At 44.2% G+C, this 22,819-nt stretch overlaps 1 protein-coding gene across 1 annotated transcript; it reads right to left on the bottom strand.

The window, feature by feature from the left end:
• Window positions 1-17,694: 17,694 nt before the first annotated feature.
• Window positions 17,695-19,367, bottom strand: LOC136528616 (heat shock factor-binding protein-like). Its single transcript, XM_066521575.1, has 5 exons — window positions 19,261-19,367; window positions 18,763-18,816; window positions 18,615-18,638; window positions 18,488-18,530; window positions 17,695-18,039 (listed from the first exon to the last, which is right to left on the bottom strand). The coding sequence occupies exons 1-5, from the start codon at window positions 19,291-19,293 to the stop codon at window positions 17,906-17,908; spliced, it is 288 nt and encodes a 95-aa protein (XP_066377672.1). The 5' UTR covers window positions 19,294-19,367; the 3' UTR covers window positions 17,695-17,905.
• Window positions 19,368-22,819: the final 3,452 nt, after the last annotated feature.

Raw genomic sequence — 22,819 nt, forward strand, 5'->3', positions numbered from 1 at the left:
AATGAGTGCAATTTGGGCACGTAGAAACGGGATGGAAACACGAGCGGAGAGCAGTGAGAGAGCGAATTTGAACTCGAACGCGCGGAGAGCAGGGAGAGAGGGAATCTGAACTCGGACGCGGGATCGAAAGACGATTGGAGAGAAGCCAATGAACTTATATTGAAGAAGAGGGAAGGGGATCGTGATCCAAGAGCTGCGATGGCGGTGGGCGCTGGCGTCACTTTATCGCAATTACGCGCTAACGACTCCGACCCGAATTCGATGTTAGATTTGAGTAGGCCTCGCGTTTTCCCGGGCGCGCGAAATTGCAACTGCTCAGGGTTTTGGGCTTATGGCGTTTGATTTGATCCCTCCAGATTGCAGACGTGGAGGCTTTACTGACCTCAGCAACGCTACTTTACTAACATCAGTACAGATTTCATAAATGAACAAAAAAAACTTTCAAAAAAATATTATTTATTCTTGTTGGCATATTATATACTTCATCCGTCCCCAAAAGAATGTAATTCTAAAATAGTGTCACATTTTAGTATATAAAATTTGATTAATTATAGATAAAAAATATAGATATTTATAATATAAAATAAATATCATTAGATTAATTACGAAATGTATTTTCATAATAAATTGATTTGGAGTCATAAATATGAATATTATTTACTAGAAACTTGTCAAACGTTAATCATTTTAATTAGCACGTAACCTATAGTTGCATTCTTTTAGGCACCGGGGTAGTAAATTGCTACAATGGATAAAAATAAAAGAAATACATTAGCTAAACCAAAAAATATATTAACAACAACAATAACCGTGGGAAAAAATTAACCCGAAAAAAACGTTGTGCGGTGAAGAAAAATATGTAACTGTCGTGTATAAAAATTAAATCAAACTTGCATAGTACCTGTTACTAATGAATTGGAATCTTACCTGTGTAACACCCTCGGTGTTACCGCTTAAACAACTTTCTAAACTATGTCATGAGCATCATGTTTTTATGATAATACATGTGATAAATTGTGTAGATCAATTTTTATAACTCAAAATGATCAATAAAAATGCTAAACGAAAGTTAATTCGATAGTTCTTGCATATCAAGTAGGGTTTGAAACTAATTTTTATTGAACAAAAATATTATAGAGCATGTATGTGACACTTAAATAAAGTTTAAAGTGCAAACTTTGTAGATAACAATGAAATACTTACGGTAGAAAAATAATGTTACTAGCTAGTATTTCTAATAGTCTAGAAACGGAACTTGAAAACAAATCCAACTCTAAAACTTAGAAATTTTTAAGTCTGCCAACAGCTAGATATTGCTATGCTTAGCAATTTATTGTAAGAGAATGGGTTAAAGGGTGGTTTAGTGTTATAGCTCGATTTGGTAGTCTCATTTGCCATCTTGAGCATGGTGAAGCCGGTTTGACTCCTGGAGCAACCGTTTGGTCGTGTTGAGCGCTTTAAAATTTGTACGCATCACATGTCTCGGGCTGGTTGGCCGCATGGCCGTGATCACCGCCCTCGGACGTTCAGCGTCGCCGAGTTGGTCGTGCATTCGCGCGCGGCCGGGCGTGGCTGTCTCTGGCCTGGCTATGGCTCGGCTGTCGCTGGCCCCGCCGCGCCATGACGAAGCCACTGCCGACGCTATCACTTCATCGTCGCGTCCACCACTGTTGCCTCGCCGCGCTGCTGACCCGCCTCGCGCCGCGACGCTACCGCTGCCGTCGCATCGTCGTCGCGTCCGCGTCTATCCGCTACATCTCTACGTTGTTGCCGGCCCAGTGCGTGTCGCCTCTGCCGCGCGCACGTGGTGAGGCTCACCGTTGCCTTATCATTAATGACACTATGGCCGCGCGGGCCACGCCGGTTGGGCGCGCGCGCACCTGTCAGCTAGCACCGATGCGTGGGTCTCCCGATCTCGCTGCTCGCGTCCCACCAAGGCGAGGACGAGCCAAGTCCACTTGTCGTGCCCTATCTCTCTCTTTCTCTCTTTCTTTCTCTGTTTTCCACCGCCATCGGGTCATGACCACGGTAAGTCAGAGAGCGAGCACCTCTCATCAATTCCTCGTGCCTGTATCTCTACCTTTATGTCCTCTTATCGACTGCTCCCACCCCACCTTGATTATGGCTAGGCCAAGCTCCAATTTTGGAGCTTTGCTCCCGCCGCCGCGCCATTAAGGCCCAACCCGCCTCATCGTGGCCAGCTCCAACCTCGCCATCTCGCATCGAATTGAGCGCACCACTAGCCTTGCCTAGAACCCCTCTTCATTATGCGCATGCTAGTCATAGCCCTAGTGCTGCCTCCACGCCGCTAACATGGCCGTGTCGCTGCGGTTCACCGTCGAGCTCGCCGCGCGCACGTGGCCAGCCTTGCTCAGGGCATCTCCAGCCAGGACATCGCCATGGGTAGGATCATGGTGCATCACTGATGCTTACCCGTCACCTCTATTATTTGTTGTACACTGTGGCTCACCGGAACGTGGTTGTCGCTGTTGCAGGTCACCGTCGTCGGGGACAGCCCGCTTTGCTTCACCCCCGTTCGTGCAACCACCGCCCATCATCGCGTGTAGGCCCATAGGTGAGCATCGGTCGCCTAGCTAGGTCTGCAAGGGTCTCAGGTGGCTGGCGTACCGCCTAGTGCCACCGCCCGCTGCGCCGGCGAGCGCGGGGCGTCTCAGGGACCTCTCTAGTGCGAAGGTGAAAAGATACGAGGGCTCCATTGCAAAGTCGTTGTCTATAGAAATAGTACGTGTAGTGTTCCGCTATTGTCTGATAACACGAGGGCATATTTGCAAAAGTGCCAGTGCGCGCGGGCTCCCCGCTGTGAGCCGCCTCCACACGTGGGCCGCGTTGGGCCGAAATCGGTTTATCTTTTTCGTGAAAAATAGAAATATCTTTTCATTTTAATTCTGAGCTGAACTTTGGTAATTAATATAAAATAATATAGACATCCAAAAATTATGAAACAAATTTTGTTAGGTTCCTAAAATTGTGCTCTATCTGTTAGTGTATTTAGTTCATATATGTGCTGGTTTATACCAAGAGCTATTAAATCATTTAAGAGTGCTCAATATTATTAAGTTAATTATTGTAGAAATTTTTGTAGTAGATTGGTGATAGCAAAAACCCTAAAATTTTTATAGTAGCTTCATTGTATTATTATGTGCTCACTGTAATTTTTGTAGCCCTAAAATAGACTATTTAATATGGTAGCTAAATACCCATTAAGGCTAAATGAATAATGGCATGATATTGCTTTATAAAAAAAATTAAGCACTTGTAGGGTGAGCTTGGAATCTATTTGGTAGATATAATGATTAGCTTAGTATCTTAGTCATTAGAGCTAGCTTAGTAGCTTAGTATATGTATTTTTATTTTAAGAGTTGCTGTTGCCAAAATACTAAGTATTGGATCATTGTTGCATGCATGTAGAGAACGAGTTGGTGGAGTTCATGATCGCCAAAGACCAGGAGTACGAGGAGGTGATTAAGGAGTATGAGGAGGAGGTCCTTGTGTAGGAGGAGGTCCCAGAGCCATCACCGACTGACTTAGCTGACACCCCGCCTGCCCAAGAGAAGCCCCGGTACATAACCCTTATTTTGAATAATCACTGGATATATATGTACGATGTGCATTTACGTTATATGATTTATATTGAAACTATATGCATAGATAAACCTACCTATAAGTCCTACTAGCACAGGTCGAATAGCTGCTATGGTTGGACTATCGGTAGCATAAGTAACCTGCCGTTACTCACCATAGGTGGTTATTATTATTACTCTCATAATAAAATGGTAAAAGGAAATGGAGACCGGGCAGGAATATGGTATGGGTATTGGTGGGTGTAATAGGTCATGTCCCGCGGCCAATGGGACATAGCTTGGTTACACTGCTTTCCCTGTCCGTGTCGGTTAAGGACCGTCCGTTGCTGTGGATTCTAGTCAGGTCACAAACTTATTATCCTGAGCATATACTTGCTTATGAGAGTGGGAAGGCTCATTGCTCTCTTGTTGTGGGTTCTAGCTCTTTCCAAACCGACTGATTGGAGGCGGGAATGGTGGAGGTCTAAGCATCGCACTGAGTCCGAGACTCAAGAGTGGGGGCTTGGAGTCCAAGTTTAGACAGGGACCTAGACCCCTCGACAGGAGAGTGGTGGGTTGGTCTTGCTTGTGCCTAGGGTACAAGCAAGGCATGTGTTTCAGGGTACCCAGCTGGGTTAAATTGGTTCACAAATCATCGTGTGATACGCTACGACTTGTCTATGATCTAGCACCGTAGTAAGAACTGGAAGATGAAAGAAAGTGAATGGATCTAATTGCTCAACTCTTGCTTCAAACTAGAACATGTGCTTACATAGAATGGTTAGCTAATGAACTAATCATGACTGCTAATAAAACACATACATAAGAATTCACTACTAGTAATGCTTTTCACAAACAAAAAGGAAACCCAGCAAGCCATAAAGCTTATCATATCCTTTAGAGTTGGGAAATTATTCCCACTAGTCGGGTAAATCTTGCGAGTACATTGTATACTCAGGGTTTATTTACCCCTGTTGCAGGTGCAGCTTGAGGTGGCTGTTGTGTGGAGGATTCTTCTAGTGGGCACAGGTGCATCCTTGTATCTTATTGTTAGATGTTTATTTCAATTCCACTGTTTAAATTCTGCACTCTGAACTTGGTATTATAATAATGTATTTCCGAGAACTCTTGTTGTATGAAATAGACTAAGTATTATAAACTTATTCTCATTATTGGATCTTATATGAAAAATGTGGATTATTCGAGTTCTCTCTTGGGGTGTGCTTGACGGGACCGTCCGATGTAGCTTATTTTTGGGGTGCTTAGCATCTAGTAGAAGACGAGCACCTCCAGAATTGTGCTATCTCAGGCGGTTCTGCCACAGGTGGTATCAGAGCCAATAATGAGTCTATGAGTTTTATAACTCTTTTTAAAACCTAAAATTTGACCAACAGAAGTTTTACGAAAAGTAGGATGCGATAAAATTATGTAAATAAGTATAAGTCCTAGTAATATGGTCTATCTAGGATAGCGGCACTGGTTTTATCTAATCAATTTTCTATAGGTACACTAACTTATGCTGCGTAAGAATTGTTTAACAAGCAGAAAGTGTGTGTGCGATGTGCCGAAATTTTTTGTGAATGTCGCTATATTCCTACTTGAGTGAATGGGTAGGCTAATGCATGCATCATGAAAAGAGAATCTTGCTTAAACTAAATTTCTCCCACACGTATAATTTGGATTAATGAATTGATAGGATAACCTAAAAGAATGCTTTAATAAAAGTCTTATTATTTCTCTAAGTCTCTTGTTCCTAATCTAGAGGGTTGTTCCTAATGGTTGGTTCTTATCTGTGTATAGATGAACCTGAGGTCTGGTCAGGGGAGTACTAGCGCTAGGGCAGACCAGGGTGATAACGGCCGCAGTGAGGACATTGGCAACACCAATGGGGATAGCCACGAGGCCCAACTTCTGGCTCCACCTCCGATGACCCATGCGGAGATGATGGCGGAGATGCTAGCTGCTTGGCGTGAGTCAGTCCGTGCCTTGGAGATGCTTGCCCAGGCTATTGGTGGCTTCGCCCGTGGAGGCCCTGGTGGCAACGACGGGAATGGTGGTGGTGCCCACGCTCCCGTGGAGCTCTGTTCCTACTAGGACTTCCTAAAGACACACCCGCCCACATTCATGCCAACTGCTAAGCCTCTAGATGCGAAGCATTGGCTTCATATTCTAGGGCAGAAGTTTCAGCTGCTCACTATGACTGAAGAGCAGAATGTGCGCTTTGCTGCACAGTAGCTTCTAGGATCTGCCAGTGCATGGTGGGATACTTTCAACGCCATGTAGCCTATGGACCATCATGTGACTTGGCAGGAGTTAACCACTGCTTTCTGTGAGTACTATATTCCCGCTGGTTTACTAAACCAGAAGTTGACTGAGTTCCTAGATCTGAAGCAAGGGAGTATGACTATCATGGATTATGTGAACAAGTTCAACCATCTTGCACAGTATGCTGGGACCCATGTAGACACTGATGAGAAGAAGAAGGATTGTTTCTACAATGGCCTCTCTTGCATCTTGCAAAAGGAGCTATACACTGGGGGATATTAGACTTTGGTGCTTTGATGAATGCAGCCATTGCTATGGAGGGACTTCAGCGTGATTCTTAGGCGAAGTGGAAGCACAAGTGGGTGATCACTAGATCTTCTAGTCACCCACAGGCTCAAAAGGTGCAGGTTGTTAGGAGGATGTCCTATCACTCTTCGGGTGGACAACCGTCTCGCCAGACTCAGTAGACTCACCACGCACCTTCCACCCAGTATCGTGCACCTACTAAGCAGGTGCAATAGCAGCCTTAGGAACAGTAGGTTATGCCTCATCAGGGATAGTTGAACAAGTCTAGTGCTTGTTTCAAGTGTGGCAAGGAGGGCCACAATGCTCAGGAGTGTCCACAGAACCAGCCTGCGCAGTCTTCCTAGCCTTCAGCCAACTCCTATCTGTTCAAGAGGACAATTATCAAGAAGAAGGTGCCCACAAGCCGCTCTGGACAAGTCAACTTCATTTTGCAAAATGAACCTATGATGGATGGTATGTTTACCATTGATTGCCACCCAGCATATGTGTTGTTTAATTCTAGTGCGTCACATTCATTCATGAGCATGTGGTTTGCAAAGAGGCACAATATATGTCTTATGGCTATTCCTATTGCCTATAGAATCAGTACTCTGGGTGCACAGTTGTGCGTTAATACTCGGACGGACACAATCAAATTAGTGCTAGCCACTCACACTTATCGCCTCTAGTTCATGGTGTTGCCTGGGCAAGGCATAGATGCAATTCTAGGCATGAACTGGTTGCGAGTTTATGGGATAGTTTTGAACCTTAAGCAGAGAGTTGTTGAGTTACAGCTTCCTTCTTCCGAGGATAGGATGTCTCTTCTTATGCCCTCTGATCCAGCCTTACCAGTTGTTGCTCATGTTGAAGCTTCTCTTGATCTTGCTTCTATTCCTGTGGTCTATGAGTTTCTGGATATCTTTCTTGAAGATATACCCGGGTTGCCACCGGATAGGGACGTGGAGTTTACTATTGAGTTAGAACCTAGCACAGCTCCTATTTCATGGCGTTCTTACCGCATGGCTCCTAAAGAACTAGCAGAAATAAAGAAACAGTTAGAGGAATTATTGGAGAAGGGCTTTATCTGTCATAGTTCTTCACCATGGGGTTGTCTAGCTATTTTTGTGAAGAAGAAGGACAACACTCTTCGGATGTGTATGGAATTATCGCCCTCTCAATGCAGTAACCATTAAGAACAAGTATCCCTTACCTCGTATTGATACTTTGTTCGATTAGTTGGCTGGTGCAAAAGTGTTTTCAAAGATTGATCTTCATTCTGGGTATCATCAAATTAAGATCTAGCCATAAGATATACCAAAGACAACTTTCTCTACTAGGTATGGGCTATATGAATACCTAGTCATGTCCTTTGGTCTCACCAATGCTCCTGCATTCTTCATGTATCTCATAAATTCAGTCTTCATGCCAGAGTTGGATAAGTTTATAGTGGTGTTCATTGATGACATTTTGATATACTCCAAGAACAAAGAAGAGCATGCACAACATCTTCGGATAGTACTGACTCGATTAAGGGAACATAAGTTGTATGCCAAATTCAGCAAGTGTGAGTTTTGGTTAGATCGAGTGCAGTTTTTGGGACATGTTCTGACACCTGAGAGTATCTCTGTGGACCCAAGCAAGGTGCAAAATGTTTTAAATTGGAAGTCTCCAAAGTTAGTGCATCAAATCCGTTAGTTCATTGGTCTTGCTGGTTATTATTGGCGCTTTATCCCTGATTTCTCTAAAATAGCCCAACCAATGACCAAGTTACTCTAGAAAGATGTCAAGTTTGTATGGAGTCTGGCTTGTGAAGAAGATTTCCAAGCTCTGAAGCATTTTCTTACCTCTGCTCCTATTCTCGCCCAACCAGATATTGACAAGCCATTTGATGTGTATTGTGATGCCTCAAGGAATGGATTGGGATGTGTGCTTATACAGGATGGACGTGTGATAGCTTATGCTTCATGCTAGCTGAAAAAGCACGAGGTGAATTATCCCACCCGTGATTTAGAGCTAGCTACTGTGGTGCACGCTCTAAAAATTTGGAGACATTATTTGTTGGGAAATAAAGTACACATTTTTAAGGATCACAAGAGCCTCAAATATATTTTCACTCAGTTCAAGCTGAACATGAGGCAACAGAGATGGCTGGAGCTAATCAAGGATTATAATTTGAGGTTCATTACCATCTTGGAAAAGCTAATATGGTAGTTGATGCCTTAAGTCGGAAGTCATATCAAGTTGAAGAAGATTCCTTGTCTCTCAACCATTCTGAGGTGTTAGCTCACATTGCTCTAGTCTCTAATTTACTTGAGCAACTTATTATAGAACAAAGGCAAGATGTTTCAGAAATTCTGAGTATCAAGAAGTTAATTGCCAAAGGGCGTGGTCCTCTTTTTAGTGTTGATGATCAAGATGTAGTGAAGTTCAAGAACCGATAGGTGGTTCCCTCAAGTAATGAGCTTAGGAGAAAAATTTTGGATGAAGCTCACAATTCCATGTTAACCATTCATCCAGGAAGTAACAAGATGTATCATGATTTGTGTCACTTATATTGGTGGCCAAATATGAAATAGAACATTACTAAATACATCTCGGAATGTGACATTTGTGGAAGGGTTATGGCGGACCATATGCGTATGCCTGGATTTCTACAACCCTTGCCTATCCCTATTTGGAAATGGGAGGATATTTCCATGGACTTTGTTGTGGGTTTGCCCCGCACGACAAATGGGTATGACTCTATTTGGGTCATTGTGGATCACCTTACCAAGTCTGCTCATTTTCTCCCGGTGGATACAAGGTATTTAGCCAAGAAGTATACCAAGTTGTATTTTGATCGGGTTGTGACCCTACATGAAGTTCCTCTTACTATCGTCTCTGATAGAGGGTCAGTCTTTGTCTCTTGTTTCTAGGAGCAACTCCAGATATGTCTTGGTACTAGTCTCCTCAGAAGTTCAGCCTATCATCCGCAAACTGACGGTCAGACAGAAAGAGTCAATCAGGTACTTGAGGATATGTTGAGGGCTTGTATCATCTCTTTTCTAGAAAAGTGGGATGAATGCTTGACTCTAGCTGAGTTTTCTTATAACAATAGTTATCAAGAAAACATTCGAATGGCATCATTTGAGGCTTTATATGGCAAGAAATATAGAACACCACTTAATTGGGTTGAAGTGGGAGACCATGATTATTTCAGACCTAATTTTATCAAAGAAGCAAGAGAGCAAGTCAGTGTTATTCAAAGTCATTTGAAGACTGCTTAAAGTCATCAGAAAACTTATGCGGACAAGCGAAGAAGGCCCTTGCAATTTGAAGTTGGTTATCATGTGTATCTCAAAGTGTCTCCCATGAGAGGGGTGCATCGCTTTGGTGTTCGGGGAAAGCTAGCCCCTCGCTATGTTTGACCTTACAAGATTTTGGCCCGATGTGGTTCTATTGCCTACCGTATCCAGCTCCCGGATATTTTATTAGTAGTACATAATGTCTTTCATATTTCCCAATTAAAGAAGTGTTTACAGGTTCCTAAGGGAGTGGTGGAAATTGAAGGACTCACTCTCCAACCTGACTTGTCTTATATTGAGCATCCTATCAAGATCTTAGATGAAAAAAGAAAGAGTGACTAGAAACAATGTGGTGAAGTTTTATAAAGTTCAGTGGCAAAATCACTCGGAGGACGAAGCAACGTGGGAGCAAGAAAGCTTTATCTTGAAGCATTATCCCCACCTTCTTTCTAGTCCACCGAGGTAATTGTTTAAATCAAAATTTATTTCTTATCTCTTTTCCCATGCTAGGCACATAAAATCTCAGGACGAGATTTTGTTTAAGGGGGGTAGAGCTGTAACACCCTCGGTGTTACCGCTTAAACAACTTGCTAAACTATGTTAGGAGCATCATGTTTTTGTGATAATGCATGTGATAAAGTGTGTAGATCAATTTTCATAACTCAAAATGATCAATAAAAATGCTAAACGAAAGTTGATTCAATAGTTCGTGCATATCAAGTAGGGTTTGAAACTAATTTTTATTGAACAAAAATACTATAGAACATATATGTGACACTTAAATAAAGTTTAAAGTGCAAACTTTGTAGATGACAATGAAATACTTATTGTAGAAAAATAACGTTACTAGCTGGTATTTCTAATAGTCTAGAAATGGAACTTGAAAACAAATCCAGCTCTAAAACTTAGAAATTTTCAAGTCTGCCAATAGCTAGACATTGCTATATTTAGCAATTTATTGTGAGAGAATGGGTTAAAGGGTGGTGTTGTGTTATAGCTCAATTTGGTAGTCTCATATGCCACCTTGAGCATGGTGCAGCTGGTTTGGCTCCTATAGCAACGGTTTGGTCGTGTTGAGCGCTTTAAAATTCGTGCGCGTCACATGTCCCGGGCTGGTTGGCCGCGTGGCTACGATCACCGTGTTCGGGCTTTTAGCGTCGCTGCGCTGGTCGTGCGCTGCCGTGCATGGCTGGCCATGGCAGCCTCTGGCCTAGCTATGGCTCGACTGCCACTGGCCCCGCCGCGCCATGACGAAGCCACTGCCGGTGCTATCACTTCACCATCGCGTCCGCCACTGCTGAATCGCCACGCTGCTGACCCACCTCATGCCACGCCGCTGCCGCTACCATCGCATCGTCGTCGCGTCCACATCTATCCACTGCATCTCTACGCTGTTGCCGGCCCAGTGCGTGTCTCCTCTGCCGCGCGCACGTGGTTGGACTCACCATCACCTTATCATTAATGACATTGCGGCCACGCGAGCCACGCCGATCGGGCACGCGCGCCTATCGGCTAGCGCCGATGCATGGGTCTCCTGATCTCTCCACTCGCATCCCGCCAAGGTGAGGACGAGTTGAGCCCACCTGCCACGCCCCATCTCTCTATTTCTCTCTTTCTTCCTCTGTTTTCCGCCGCCATTGGGTCATGGTCATGGCAAGTCAGAGAGTGAGCACCTCTCATCAATTCCTCGTGCCCACATCTCCTCCTTTACGCCCTCTTGCCGACTGCCCCCACCCCGCCTTGATAACGGCCAGGCCAAGCTCTAATTTTGGAGCTTTGCTCCTACCACCGCGCCATTAAGGCCCAACCCGCCTCATCGTGGCTAGCTCCAACCTCGCCATCTCGCGTTGAATTGACCGCACCACTAGCTTTGCCTAGAACCCCTCTTTGTCATGCGCATGCTAGTCGTAGCCCTAGTGCCGCCTCCACGCCGCTAACACGGCCATGTCGCTGTGGTTCGCTGTCGAGCTCGTCATACGCACGTGACTAGGCTTGCTCAAGGCGTCTTCGGCTAGGACACCGCCATGGGTAGAATCGTGGTGCATCACTGATGCTTACCCGTCACCTCTATTATCTGTTGTACGTTGTGGCTCACCGGAACGCGGTTGCCACCGCTGCAGGTCACTGCCACTAGGGAGAGTCCGCTGTGCTTCACCCCATTCGTGCAACCACCACCCATCGTCGCACGTAGGCCCATAGGTGAGCATCGGTCGCCTAGCTAGGTCTGCAAGGGTCTCGGGTGGCCGGCATACCGCCTAGTGCCACCGCCCGCCACGTCGGCGAGCGCAGGGCGTCCCGGGGACCTCTCCGGTGCGAAGGTGAAAAGATATGAGGGCTCCGTTGTAAAGTCGTTGTCTATAGAAATAGTACGTGTAGTGTTCGCGCTATCGTCTAATAACGCGAGGGTGTTTTTGCAAGAGTGCCAGCACGCGGGGGCTGAAATCGATTTATCTTTTTCGTGGAAATAGAAATATCTTTTCATTTTAATTCTGAGCTGAACTTTGGTAATTAATATAAAATAATGTAGATATCCAAAAATTATGAAACAAATTTTGTTAGGTTCCGAAAATTGTACTCTATCTGTTAGTGTATTTAGTTCATATATGTGCTGGTTGATACGAGGAGCTATTAAATTATTTGAGAGTGCTCAATATTATTAAGTTAATTATTGTAGGAATTTTTGTGGTAGATTGGTGATAGTAAAAACCCTGAAATTTTATAGTAGCTTCATTGTATTATTATGTGCTCACTATAATTTTTGTAGCCCTAAAATAGACTATTTAATATGGTAGCTAAATATCCATTAAGGCTAAATGAATAATGGCATGATATTGGTTTATAAAAAAATTAAGCACTTGTAGGGTGAGCTTGGAATCTATTTGGTAGAGATAATGATTAGCTTAGTATCTTAGTCATTAGAGCTAGCTTAGTAGCTTAGCATGTGTATTCTTATTTTAAGAGTTGTTGTTGCCAAAATACTAAGTGTTGCATCATCGTTGCATGCATGTAGAGAACGAGTTGGTGGAGTTCATGGCCGCCGGAGAGCAGGAGTACGAGGAGGTGATCAAGGAGTACAAGGAGGAGGTCCTTGTGCAGGAAGAGGTCCCAGAGCCATCACCGACTGACTTAGCTGACACCCCGCCTGCCCAAGAGAATCCCCGGTGCATAATCTTTATTTTGAATAATCACTAGATATATATGTATGAGGTGTATTTATGTTATAGGATTTATATTGAAACTATATGCATAGATAAACCTACCTATGAGTCCTACTAGCATAGGTCGAGTAGCTACTATGCTTATACTATCGGTAGCATGAGTAACCTGTCGTTACTCACAATAGGTGGTTATTATTATTACTCTCATGATAAAATGGTAAAAGGAAATGGAGACCGGGTAGGGATATGGTATGGGTATTGGTGGGTATAATAGGTTGTCCCGTGGCCAACGAGACATAGCTTTGATTACACTGTTTTCCCTATCCGTGTCGGTTAAGGACCGTCCGTTGCTGTGGATTCTAGTTAGGTCACAAACTTATTATCTTGAGCACATACTTGCTTATGGGAGTGAGAAGGCTCGTTGCTCTCTTCTCATGGGTTCTGGCTCTTTCTGGATCGACTGATTGGAGGAGAGAATGATGGAGGTCTAAGCCACTACCGGAAACCTCAAAATTGTCATGTGTTTTTATGTTTGCTGAGTGTATTCCCTCGGGCACTCGGCAAACAAATTCTTTACCAGGTGCTACACTAAAAACACTCAACAAAAAAAACACTCGGCAAATAGGGGAGTTTGCCGAGTGTCAAACAAAAAACACTCGACAAATAGGGAGTTTACCGAGTGTCACAGAAAAACACTCGGCAAAAAGGCTGGTTCACCGAGCGTCCACACACAACCCTCAGCAAAGCAAAAAAAATATAGAAAAAAAACCGTCCACCCCTAAAATCCCACCCCTCCCCTCCCCAGCCCCACTCCTCTCGCACCTACACCCCGGCCTCCCTTCCCTAGCACCCCGCACCCGCCCCAACCCTTCTCCCGCACCCACCCCCTCCCTCCCCTTCTTCTTCACCGCCGACGCCGGACCCTCCCCTCCCTCCCCTTCTTCTTCCGGCAGCCGTGGATCCGGCCCCTCCCCTCCCTCCCCTTCTTCTTTCGCCGTGGATCTGGCCCCTCCCCTCCCTCCCCTTCTTCTTCCCCGCTGATGGCCATGGATCTGGCCCCTCACCTCCCTCCCCTTCTTCTTCCCCGTCGGCGGCTGCGGATCCGGCCCCTTCCCTCCCTCCCCTTCTTCTTTCACCGTGGCTCCGGCCCCTCCCCTCCCTCCCCTTCTTCTTCCACCATGGATCCAGCCCCTCCCCTCCCTCCCCTTCTTCTTCCCCACCGGCGGCCATGGATCCAGCCCCTTCCCTCCCTCCCCCTTCTTCTTCCCTAGATCCGGCCCCTCCCCTTCTTCTTTCGACGGCCGTGGATCCAGCCCCTCCCCTCCCTCCCCATATTCTTTCCCGCCGATGGCCGTGGATTCGGCCCCTCCCCTCCCTCCCCTCCCTCCCCCAACGATGAGATCTAGGGAGGGGACCCGGCAGCGGCGCACCCCAGGCGGCCGAGGGGATGGCGGCGCGGGCCCGGGGCGAGCTGCAGCCCCCTGGCCAAGAGAGGCGGCGTGGTGGCGGGGGCGTGGTGGCAGAGGCGGATGCAGCATGGTGCGGGTGGCTGCGATAGGCGTGGATGGTGGCGGCGGCGTGGATGGTGGTGGTGGCGGCGGTGCTGGTCAGGCGTGGATGGTGTCGACATTCCTTTTTTTATTTTTTATTTTTTGAAAAAAAAGTTTGCCGAGTGTTTTTTGGGCACTCGGCAATGCTTTTGCCAAGTGTGCGACAAAAAACACTCAGTAAACTAGCTTTTGCCGATAAGGGGTTTGCCGAGTGCAACACTCGGCAAACCCTTTGCCGAGTGTTTTTGGGGCTTTGCCGAGTGCCCCTGGAACTCGGCAAAGCTCTTGAATCCGGTAGTGAGCAACGCACTGAGTCCGGGACTCAGGAGTGGGGGCTTGGAGTCCAAGTTTGGACAGGGACCTGGACCCCTTGATAGGAGAGTGGTGGGTTGGTCTTGCTTGTGCCTGGGGTACAAGCAGGACGTGTGTTTCGGGGTACCTAGCTGGGATATATTGGTTCGCGAATCACCGCATGATACGGTACGACTTGTCTATGATCTAGCACCGTAGTAGGAACTGAAAGATAAAAGGGAGTGAATGGATCTGATTGCTCAACTCTTGCTTGAAACTAGAACATGTGCTTACATAGAATGGTTAGCTAATGAACTAATCATGACTGCTAATAAAACACATACATAAGAATTCACTACTAGTAATACTTTTCGCAAACAAAAAGGAAATCCAGCAAACCATAAAGCTTATCATATCCTTTAGAGTCGGGAAATTATTCCCACTAGTCGGATAAGTCTTACGAGTATATTGCGTACTCAGGGTTTATTTACCCCTGTTGCAGGTGCAGCTTGAGGTGGCTATTGTGTGGAGGATTCTTCTAGTGGGCACAGACGGATCCTTGTATCTTATTGTTAGATGTTTATTTCAATTCCGCTGTTTAAATTTCGCACTCTGAACTCAGTATTGTAATAATGTATTTCCGAGAACTCTTGTTGTATAAAATGGACTAAGTATTGTAAACTCGGTCTCATTATTGGATCTTGGATGAAAAATGTGGATTGTTCGAGTTCTCCCTTGGGGTGTGCTCGACGGGACCGTCCGATATAGCTTACTTTCGGGGTGCTTAGCGTCTAGTGGAGACGAGCGCCTTCGGAAGCGTGCTATCTCGGGTGGTTTTGCCACAACCTGTCTGTCACACACTTATGGATACATATTCCCTTTGTCAAAAAAAAGAATACAACTATAAATTGCATGCTAGTTAAAGTGATTCATGTTTGACCAAATTTTTAGCGAATGATATTCATATTTGTGACTCTAAATCAATTTATTATAAAAATGCATTTCATAATTAATCTAATAATATTTATTTGATATCATAAATATTAATATTTTTATCTATAATTGATCAAACTTAAGATACTGGAACATAACACTATGTTAGAATTGCATCCTTTCTTAGATGGAGTACCTTTCAAGCTCATGTATACTCCCTCCACACTAAAAAATAAAGTTGTTTTGGACAGCGACACGGTCTCTAACTTCTTGTTTCTATAAAAGTATTTATCGAAAAGTGATATATGCATATTTTTATGAAAGTATTTTTCAAGACAAATTTATTCATATGGTTTTCACATTTCCAAACTCAACAACTTAAAAGTTATTCATGATTTATATTTTCAATGTTTAACCTAAACCTTATCCAAAACGACTTTATTTTTTAATACGGAGGGAGTATGATAAAAGGTGGCAATACTGGGCTTGTATTGTCCCAACTTTGTATAGGGAAAATCATTAATCTCAGTGCCCCAGCTACATAGGTTGTCGTAGCACCATGTTTTTTTTAAAGAAACCTAGAACATATACGATTATATATTTATAATAAAGGGAAAAGTACAAGAATACCTTTGAAGAAGGTGTAAAATACATGCATACTAAGCAATATCATACAACCAATAATCACTGTTCACCTAAACAACCATTTATGCCTTGTTTAGATGTACATGCATTCATCTCAATCCACATATGTTGAAGTGGATTGGAGTAGAATTAAATTAAGTTCCATTTCAACCCACTCCAACACATGTGGATTAAAATGGATACACATGCATCCAAATAAAACTTTAGTCTGTTTAAACACCATCTTAGAACACGAGGCTGCCAAAGTGTTGACCATGTCGAGGTCACCGAGCTTTGCGCCGTAGGAATTACCGCTGGTGGTGTTTGGCTGGCTGGACCTCCACTGTGGTGGTAAGGGTGGGATTGAGAGTCATTAGCGTAGCCCATCACCTTTGTCCTAAGATTTTTGATGGGATGCAAGCGAAGTGCATATGATAGTGAGAACATAACTTAAAATGGAAGGCACTCAGGTTGATAAACAATGACCCGGGCGATGGCGTTGAAGACCTTTGAAATAAACCTGAGGAATTTAGAGGAATCTAGATGAATCTGGAGGAATTTGTGTGAGAAAAATACTGTCCCAGATGAAAAAAGAAGCGAATCAAGCCGGGTTTAAGGGCACGCGAACGGGCCCCGTTCGCGTGTCCTTAAACCCGGCTTGATCCGCTTCTTTGCCCTTAAATCCGGCTTGATCTGCTTCTTTTTTTTATCCGGAACAGTATTTTTCTCTCACAAATTCCTCTAGATTCCTCTAAATTTCTCCCAACGAACGGGGCCTTACAGGTTTAATGTCGACTGCTTGAGGATGCAACAGGCAGAAGGAGGGTGCGCTGGACACCAAGGCAACAACCGGCGGCGAAGTTCGGTGGCAGGGTGGATGGTGGAGCGGCTATATCTAGAACGGTGAAAACAGATGCAGACCGCAAACCAACTCACCCGAGGCGGTGGAATTGCACCCAAGAGCAGCCACTAACATGAGCACCGAACCGGATGCCAGGGACGACATCGACGGAGAAGAGCCCTATATCGGGCATGCCAACAAAGGAAAAACAAGACTACTAATTACATCTAGAACAATATTACCGTGGACTGTGGTGTACGAGCAGATGGATACTTTCTGCCATCATGCATCATTCCCCTTTGTTTCCCTACTTTAACATCTTAGATGGATTCTTTCTGCTATCATGTATCCACCTCAATCTATATGTATTAAAGTGGTTCGGTATGAAATTTAAACATGTGTTGGAGTGGTTATGGTTTTGTGTGAAATTTAGTTTAAATTCTACAACAAACCGCTCTAACACACATGGCCCTGTTCGTGCTGAAAAACCATGGCTGAAATTACTGTTCGCTGATTTACTGTGAGAGAAAAACACTGTTCGTTCACTAAAATAGTACGGCTTATAAGACAAGCGAGCAGGGCCATGGATTAAGGTGAATAAATAGACATCCAAATACCTTCCCAATGAGCCAACCAAATACTAAAACATAAGCAAGCCAATTAAAACTATACACTGCTATGAATAAGTGATAAAACTAACACTGAAGCAAAGCAAATTATGCTTGCGAACCTGAATTCTTAGTACTTGGGTGCGCTCTTCCAGATACAAAATTGCAAATATCTCATTGCACTGATCTGATGTCAGACAAAAGAAAAATTGCGGTGATCATTCAAAGATGCCAGATTAGATCTCTCCACGTGCTAGCACTCTAGCAGCTGTCATGACACGAATGCACATGCTCTGCTCATAAGCACAAGTAGGTCTACAGAGAACGAAGACCGATACAATTTATAGCGAACCATTCAGAGAAAACACAAGTAGCATGAGTTACAGTCTTTGCTCAAATGAAACCTCAAAACAGGTATTTGTTAGTGATGAACGCCCAAGATACAGCAACGACGTCTGAAATGAATCATCCTGCTTCTGCTGCACTCATGCAGAGCTATCTGAAGGTTTTGAGTCTTCCTTTGTCTTAGATGGCGTCGGCATCCCTTCACTGCCCATCTCAGCCTTGAGGTCATTGATGCTCTGTTCCAATTCATCAATTCTCGCACCCATTTCATCTAGTGAACGTTTGTTAAGGATTTGTACTTACAACAGAGGTGAGACAGATATGCAGACAGTACCCCAGGGAAATATGAATAAGAGGGTCTTTTGAAGCTAGACAAATGATGTAAATGATGATAACTGTTACAATAGTTGGAATTACTTTCCAGACCCTTACAAACATTAAATAGTTCCTACACAAGTACTTCCATCAGTGGAAACTTCTCTAATCAATCTTCCTTTTGCAATTCCCAAACCTCTGAACTTTTAACTAGCAGTTTGGCACTATTATCATTCACACAATAACAAATTGGCATACTATGGTAAAAGCTGCAGTGACACTGTTAATAATTTTGATATTTCTAGAAGCTAAAATAAAATAGCTGGAATGCCAATTACTTTGCATGTTAAAAATCTTGAATACATAAAAAAAAAAGCAAATGAGCAAGAGAAATGGTTTGAGGATATTCTTTGAAATGATGTTCTCCGACATAGCTTGGAACCTGGTTTGCTGCAAGGTAATCAGATTCAATTTTTTTTTTCTCCGAAAAGAGGGCATTCACGAGACTGTCGCCAAATAAAACTAGGAACTTACCATCTGGATTAGAAGGTTTTGCACCTGAAAACAGTGGGCATGGATAAACCATTAACCAAAGTTCACAGTAGGTTCAACAGAGGAAATATAGTCCAATCTACAATCAAGACAACCAGATGTAAACAGCGGAGCAATAGTTGCTACTTACAAAAGCGGTCATATCAGCTGTGCTTTGTGCCGAGCCATCCGAATCTTGTTCTGCCTGCAATCGACAAGAGCAGAAATGAGCACAATCTCAAGGGTAAGAACCAGAGGGCGAACATATCAAAGCCTACCCTCCCAGCCCATCTCCTACCCTAGTCGCTCTTGCAGTTGAGCATGACGGTGAGAGCATTCTGGACGCACAAACTCCATTCCATCAAGCAAGGTCAGACACCCTCTCAAACTTCTTTCCGCTATTCATGAGTTTCATCCCCCACAAATTCAAATCCGATCCCTACACCCAAGCATAATCCAATTCCTTACAACCCTAGCATCCTAGCGACGGAGCGCGTGGTCTGCGACCTGCGGCATGCCGGAGACGGTGCAGACATGGACGTCCGGGCACTAAAGGAGGCGAGCCCATATCTAACCTTGGCACAGGAGAGCTCTCGTGCTGGTGAAATCAGGGCTTAAGCTCACCGTTTAGCGGGGGGTTGCCACTTACCTTGATAGGGATGCCGGAGTTGGAACTCGCCATCGCCGCCGGTGACTGAGGTGGCTGTAGATCCGCTCGGCGTCGCTGATTTTTAGGCTCTAGTTTTTTTTTAATATAAGAACCATTAATAGGGTCTACTAGCTGTGGGGCGACACTAGGGGCCAGGCTATGGGCTGCTGTTGCCAGTGGGCTGGGGGCCTTTCCGTTTGGAAAAAAAAACATTTCTGATTCTTGAGAATGAGTAGGGCCCTGTTTAGTCCCTCCTAAAACACTAAATTTTTTAAAATTTCCCGTCACATCGAATACGAAAATGCATGCATGAAGTATTAAATATAAATAAAAAATAAAACTAATTACACAGTGTAACACCTCGGGTGTTAGCCTTACATAACTTGACTTGTATAACATGAGCATGAGCATCAAGCATTCATAAATCATCATTTACAATTGAAACATTTGATCGAAACATATGGTATCTCGTGTTTCTTGGAGCATATGCATATGATCTTGTGCAAATGAATGCAAGTGGGTAATGCTAGTCACTAAAACACCTTAGCTACACTTAGGTTAACAAAAGGAACCTTGTTCATGAAGGCCACATTTCATAATCAAGCACTTAAGTGATATTTCATGTGTTGACCTGGATAGCTCTATGAGTGACCACTGCATAAAATGATTGGATGGCCTTGCAAGTTGCTCAAACATGCTTAGGATATCATCATGAACAACTTTGGTATTTAGGGCTAGGGCTAAATTGGTCATTTAGTCATGGGTTGAGTATGTATCATGTTTTCAAAGTGACATGTTTGACTAAAGTTGAACTAGGTGTTAGGGACCTTGCATGGAGGAGTTCACTTAAGCAATGTTGTAGTGCTTGACATAAGGAACAACTTTGATTTTTGGGTCTTTGACTGATTCAGCTCCTAACATGTGTGAAATTGGATTTCAAAAATCATCAAATCACTGATTTCCACACTTAGCAAATTTTCTCAAGTCGTTTTCAACTGACCGACTGACAGCCGATGTTGAGCACGATATTACTCCGTCTCTGTTGTGAATTAGAACGAGGTGCTTGAACCAAAGTTGTAGCTGGTACTTCGGGCTACGAAATTCATGTAGATCGTTTTCGCTTAGGAGCAACGGATTAGCAGATAGGTCGACTTGAAAACGCGCTATCAGGCATCACCGTTCGCGACTGACGAACTGAATCGGCTGATTCAGTGGCTGACCGCCGTCAGGCCATGGCCGCCGCGTGGAGGAGAAACGGCCGCGCGTCGCCTCTGCTCTGCCCAGCCAGGCCACGACGCGCCCGAGCACGCCTTCATCACGCCAGCGCCCGCCCGCACTCAGCCGCGCTCCCATTTCGCTTCTGGCGTCCTTTCTTCCTCGCTGCAGCAGCCGCCGAACGCCCGCAGCTCCGCCGTCGCCATAGCCACGCACAGCTCGCGCCTAGCCACTCCAGCACCACCACCATAGCTCCACCGTCTCCCCAGCAACCCACTGCCTCCTCCCGTGCTCGTTGACCGTGCTTGGTAAGCCACCGCATCGTGTACGCCCTCACCGGAGCTCCGTCGCGAGCCCCGTCATCGTGGCCGGAGCGCCACAGTCCACCTCTCCATGCGTTAGCTAGTGCGTCGAGTGCGTCTTAGGTAGTATATGCTCGTCCGAGCTTGAGCTTACTTCACCGTGGCCTCCTCCGATGTGTCGCCATCGTTCCGCCCCGCCGTGCCGCCATTGTAGCCACCGTAGTCGCTAGCTCCGACGAGAAGGCCACCCACGTAGCTCAATCAATGCGCCAGGTCACCTAGGTCATGCCGTGATGATGTCACCGCCAGCGAGTTCGCCGTCGGCGAGCTCTGGCCGCGCCAGCGCTGTGCAGCGCCGCTGCCCTGTTTCGTGTCACTGACGCGTGGGGTCCCCTGACCAGCGGGTCCCACCGGTCAGCGACAGCAGTGTTGTAGGCTAGTTCAAATATTCCAGTTTTTGATTTGTTTTGTGAATTTTGTATCTTCAGTTTGGTAGCTCCTAAAATTGTGAAATAAATATGGTTGTGTTCCTTAGGAAGTGTAGTATTTAGAAAAAATATGTTCTTGGCTTCAACAGTAGAAATTTCTGAAGATTTAAATAAGGATTTGAGATGTGCTTTTGAATACATTCAAATTTGTTTATTTTATATCTAGAGTTCCTGTGCTCCAAAAATTATGAAATTTTTGTGGTAAGCAAGTCTTAGTATATGTGAACTCTGGTAAAAATTTGAGGACCAGTGCATGTGTAGATCTATAGTTATAGATTTTTCTTTTATAAATAGTTAATCCTTGCATAAATTTTTATAAATTAATTATGAGTCCAAAATTCATGAAATTTATTGGAGGTAATATTAGTACCATATGGATGTTAAGAAAAATAAGAAATCTATTGCTTGACACTTTTCAATAGGATTTTCCATTTATGCTATTTCAAGCCTTGCTTCCTTATCATTTTTGTATAGAATGTTCTACTTAGTAAAATGACATGAAATTTTTATAGTAGTCCTTTTATAGCATTAGTAAGGCACTGTAAATTTTTAAGAATTTATGAAGTACATCTGTATATGTTTATTATTTAACCTAGATATCTAAATAAAATAATAAAGGCATTTAAATAAATAGTTTGGACTTCACCTTTATATTATCTTAACTGTATATGGTATGCTTAAACTGGTGGTAGAGTCTATGTTGTCAAATTTTGAATGACTACATGAAGTAGAAGTATTATTACTTTACATTGCATGTTAGATAGTTTTCGAACTGATTCTAGAATGTGATGAGTTGCATGTTGAAACTGATGTGTACTGTAAAAATGGTTAATAACAAAGTTGTAGAGAATTTGATAAGCTTTCCAGAAAGTCTAGGATCACTGATTTTGGATTTGTAGAACTCCAATTATGAGTGAAACAAGTAGCTACTGTTTGTGGCATAATCGATGCATTGTAGAAGTAGTTAAGTAATAATCGAGAAGAGATATGCACCTACTCAAACAACGTGATGCACTTGTTAACATATATGCATTCGTAATACTTATACCATACTCATGCATTTAGGATCGGAGGAAGAGATCACGTTGCTAGAATTCAAAGAAGCAGAGGAAGAGAACCCGCAGGAGGATCCGCAAGCCGCAGCTCCCGAAGGTGTCGAGCAGAACCCTGAAGAGCTTTCGGAGTGTCCTGACCATCGCCCTACTTCCTTTCTGCGAGGCAAGCCCCGGAGCATTATAAGTCTCCCAGTAATTTATAAATGTTTACTTACGTATTTATGATTGATGCATTAGGTTATAAGAGTTGAATGAAACCACTTGATGCATGTACATTCCTTGTCCAGATATTAACCCTTTAACCGGTATAGGTCCAGGATCGAATATATGCTTAGCCATGCTTAGACCGGTAGAAGTCGGGTGATGTCCTGTCACCTACGAGATATAGGTAGATACCGGAGCACGGTTGGCTATATCTGCTATCGTGGAACAGAACCATGTGGTAAAAGTAAATCGAGACCGGACGGGAAGTCGATAGAGAAGCAACAAGACATGGAGG

This window comes from Miscanthus floridulus, chromosome 19, assembly GCF_019320115.1.
Source record: "Miscanthus floridulus cultivar M001 chromosome 19, ASM1932011v1, whole genome shotgun sequence".
NCBI lineage: Eukaryota > Viridiplantae > Streptophyta > Magnoliopsida > Poales > Poaceae > Miscanthus > Miscanthus floridulus.

What these genes read in the sequence shown, in the direction of transcription:
- LOC136528616 (XM_066521575.1), bottom strand. Translation starts at nt 19,293, where the DNA reads ATGGCGAGTTCCAACTCCGGCATCCCTATCAAG. An exon ending in CAGCTGATATGACCGCTTTT is followed by an intron (nt 18,639 to 18,762) that starts GTAAGTAGCAAC and finishes CACTGTTTTCAG; the next exon opens with GTGCAAAACCTTCTAATCCA. An exon ending in AAAACCTTCTAATCCAGATG is followed by an intron (nt 18,531 to 18,614) that starts GTAAGTTCCTAG and finishes ATTACCTTGCAG; the next exon opens with CAAACCAGGTTCCAAGCTAT.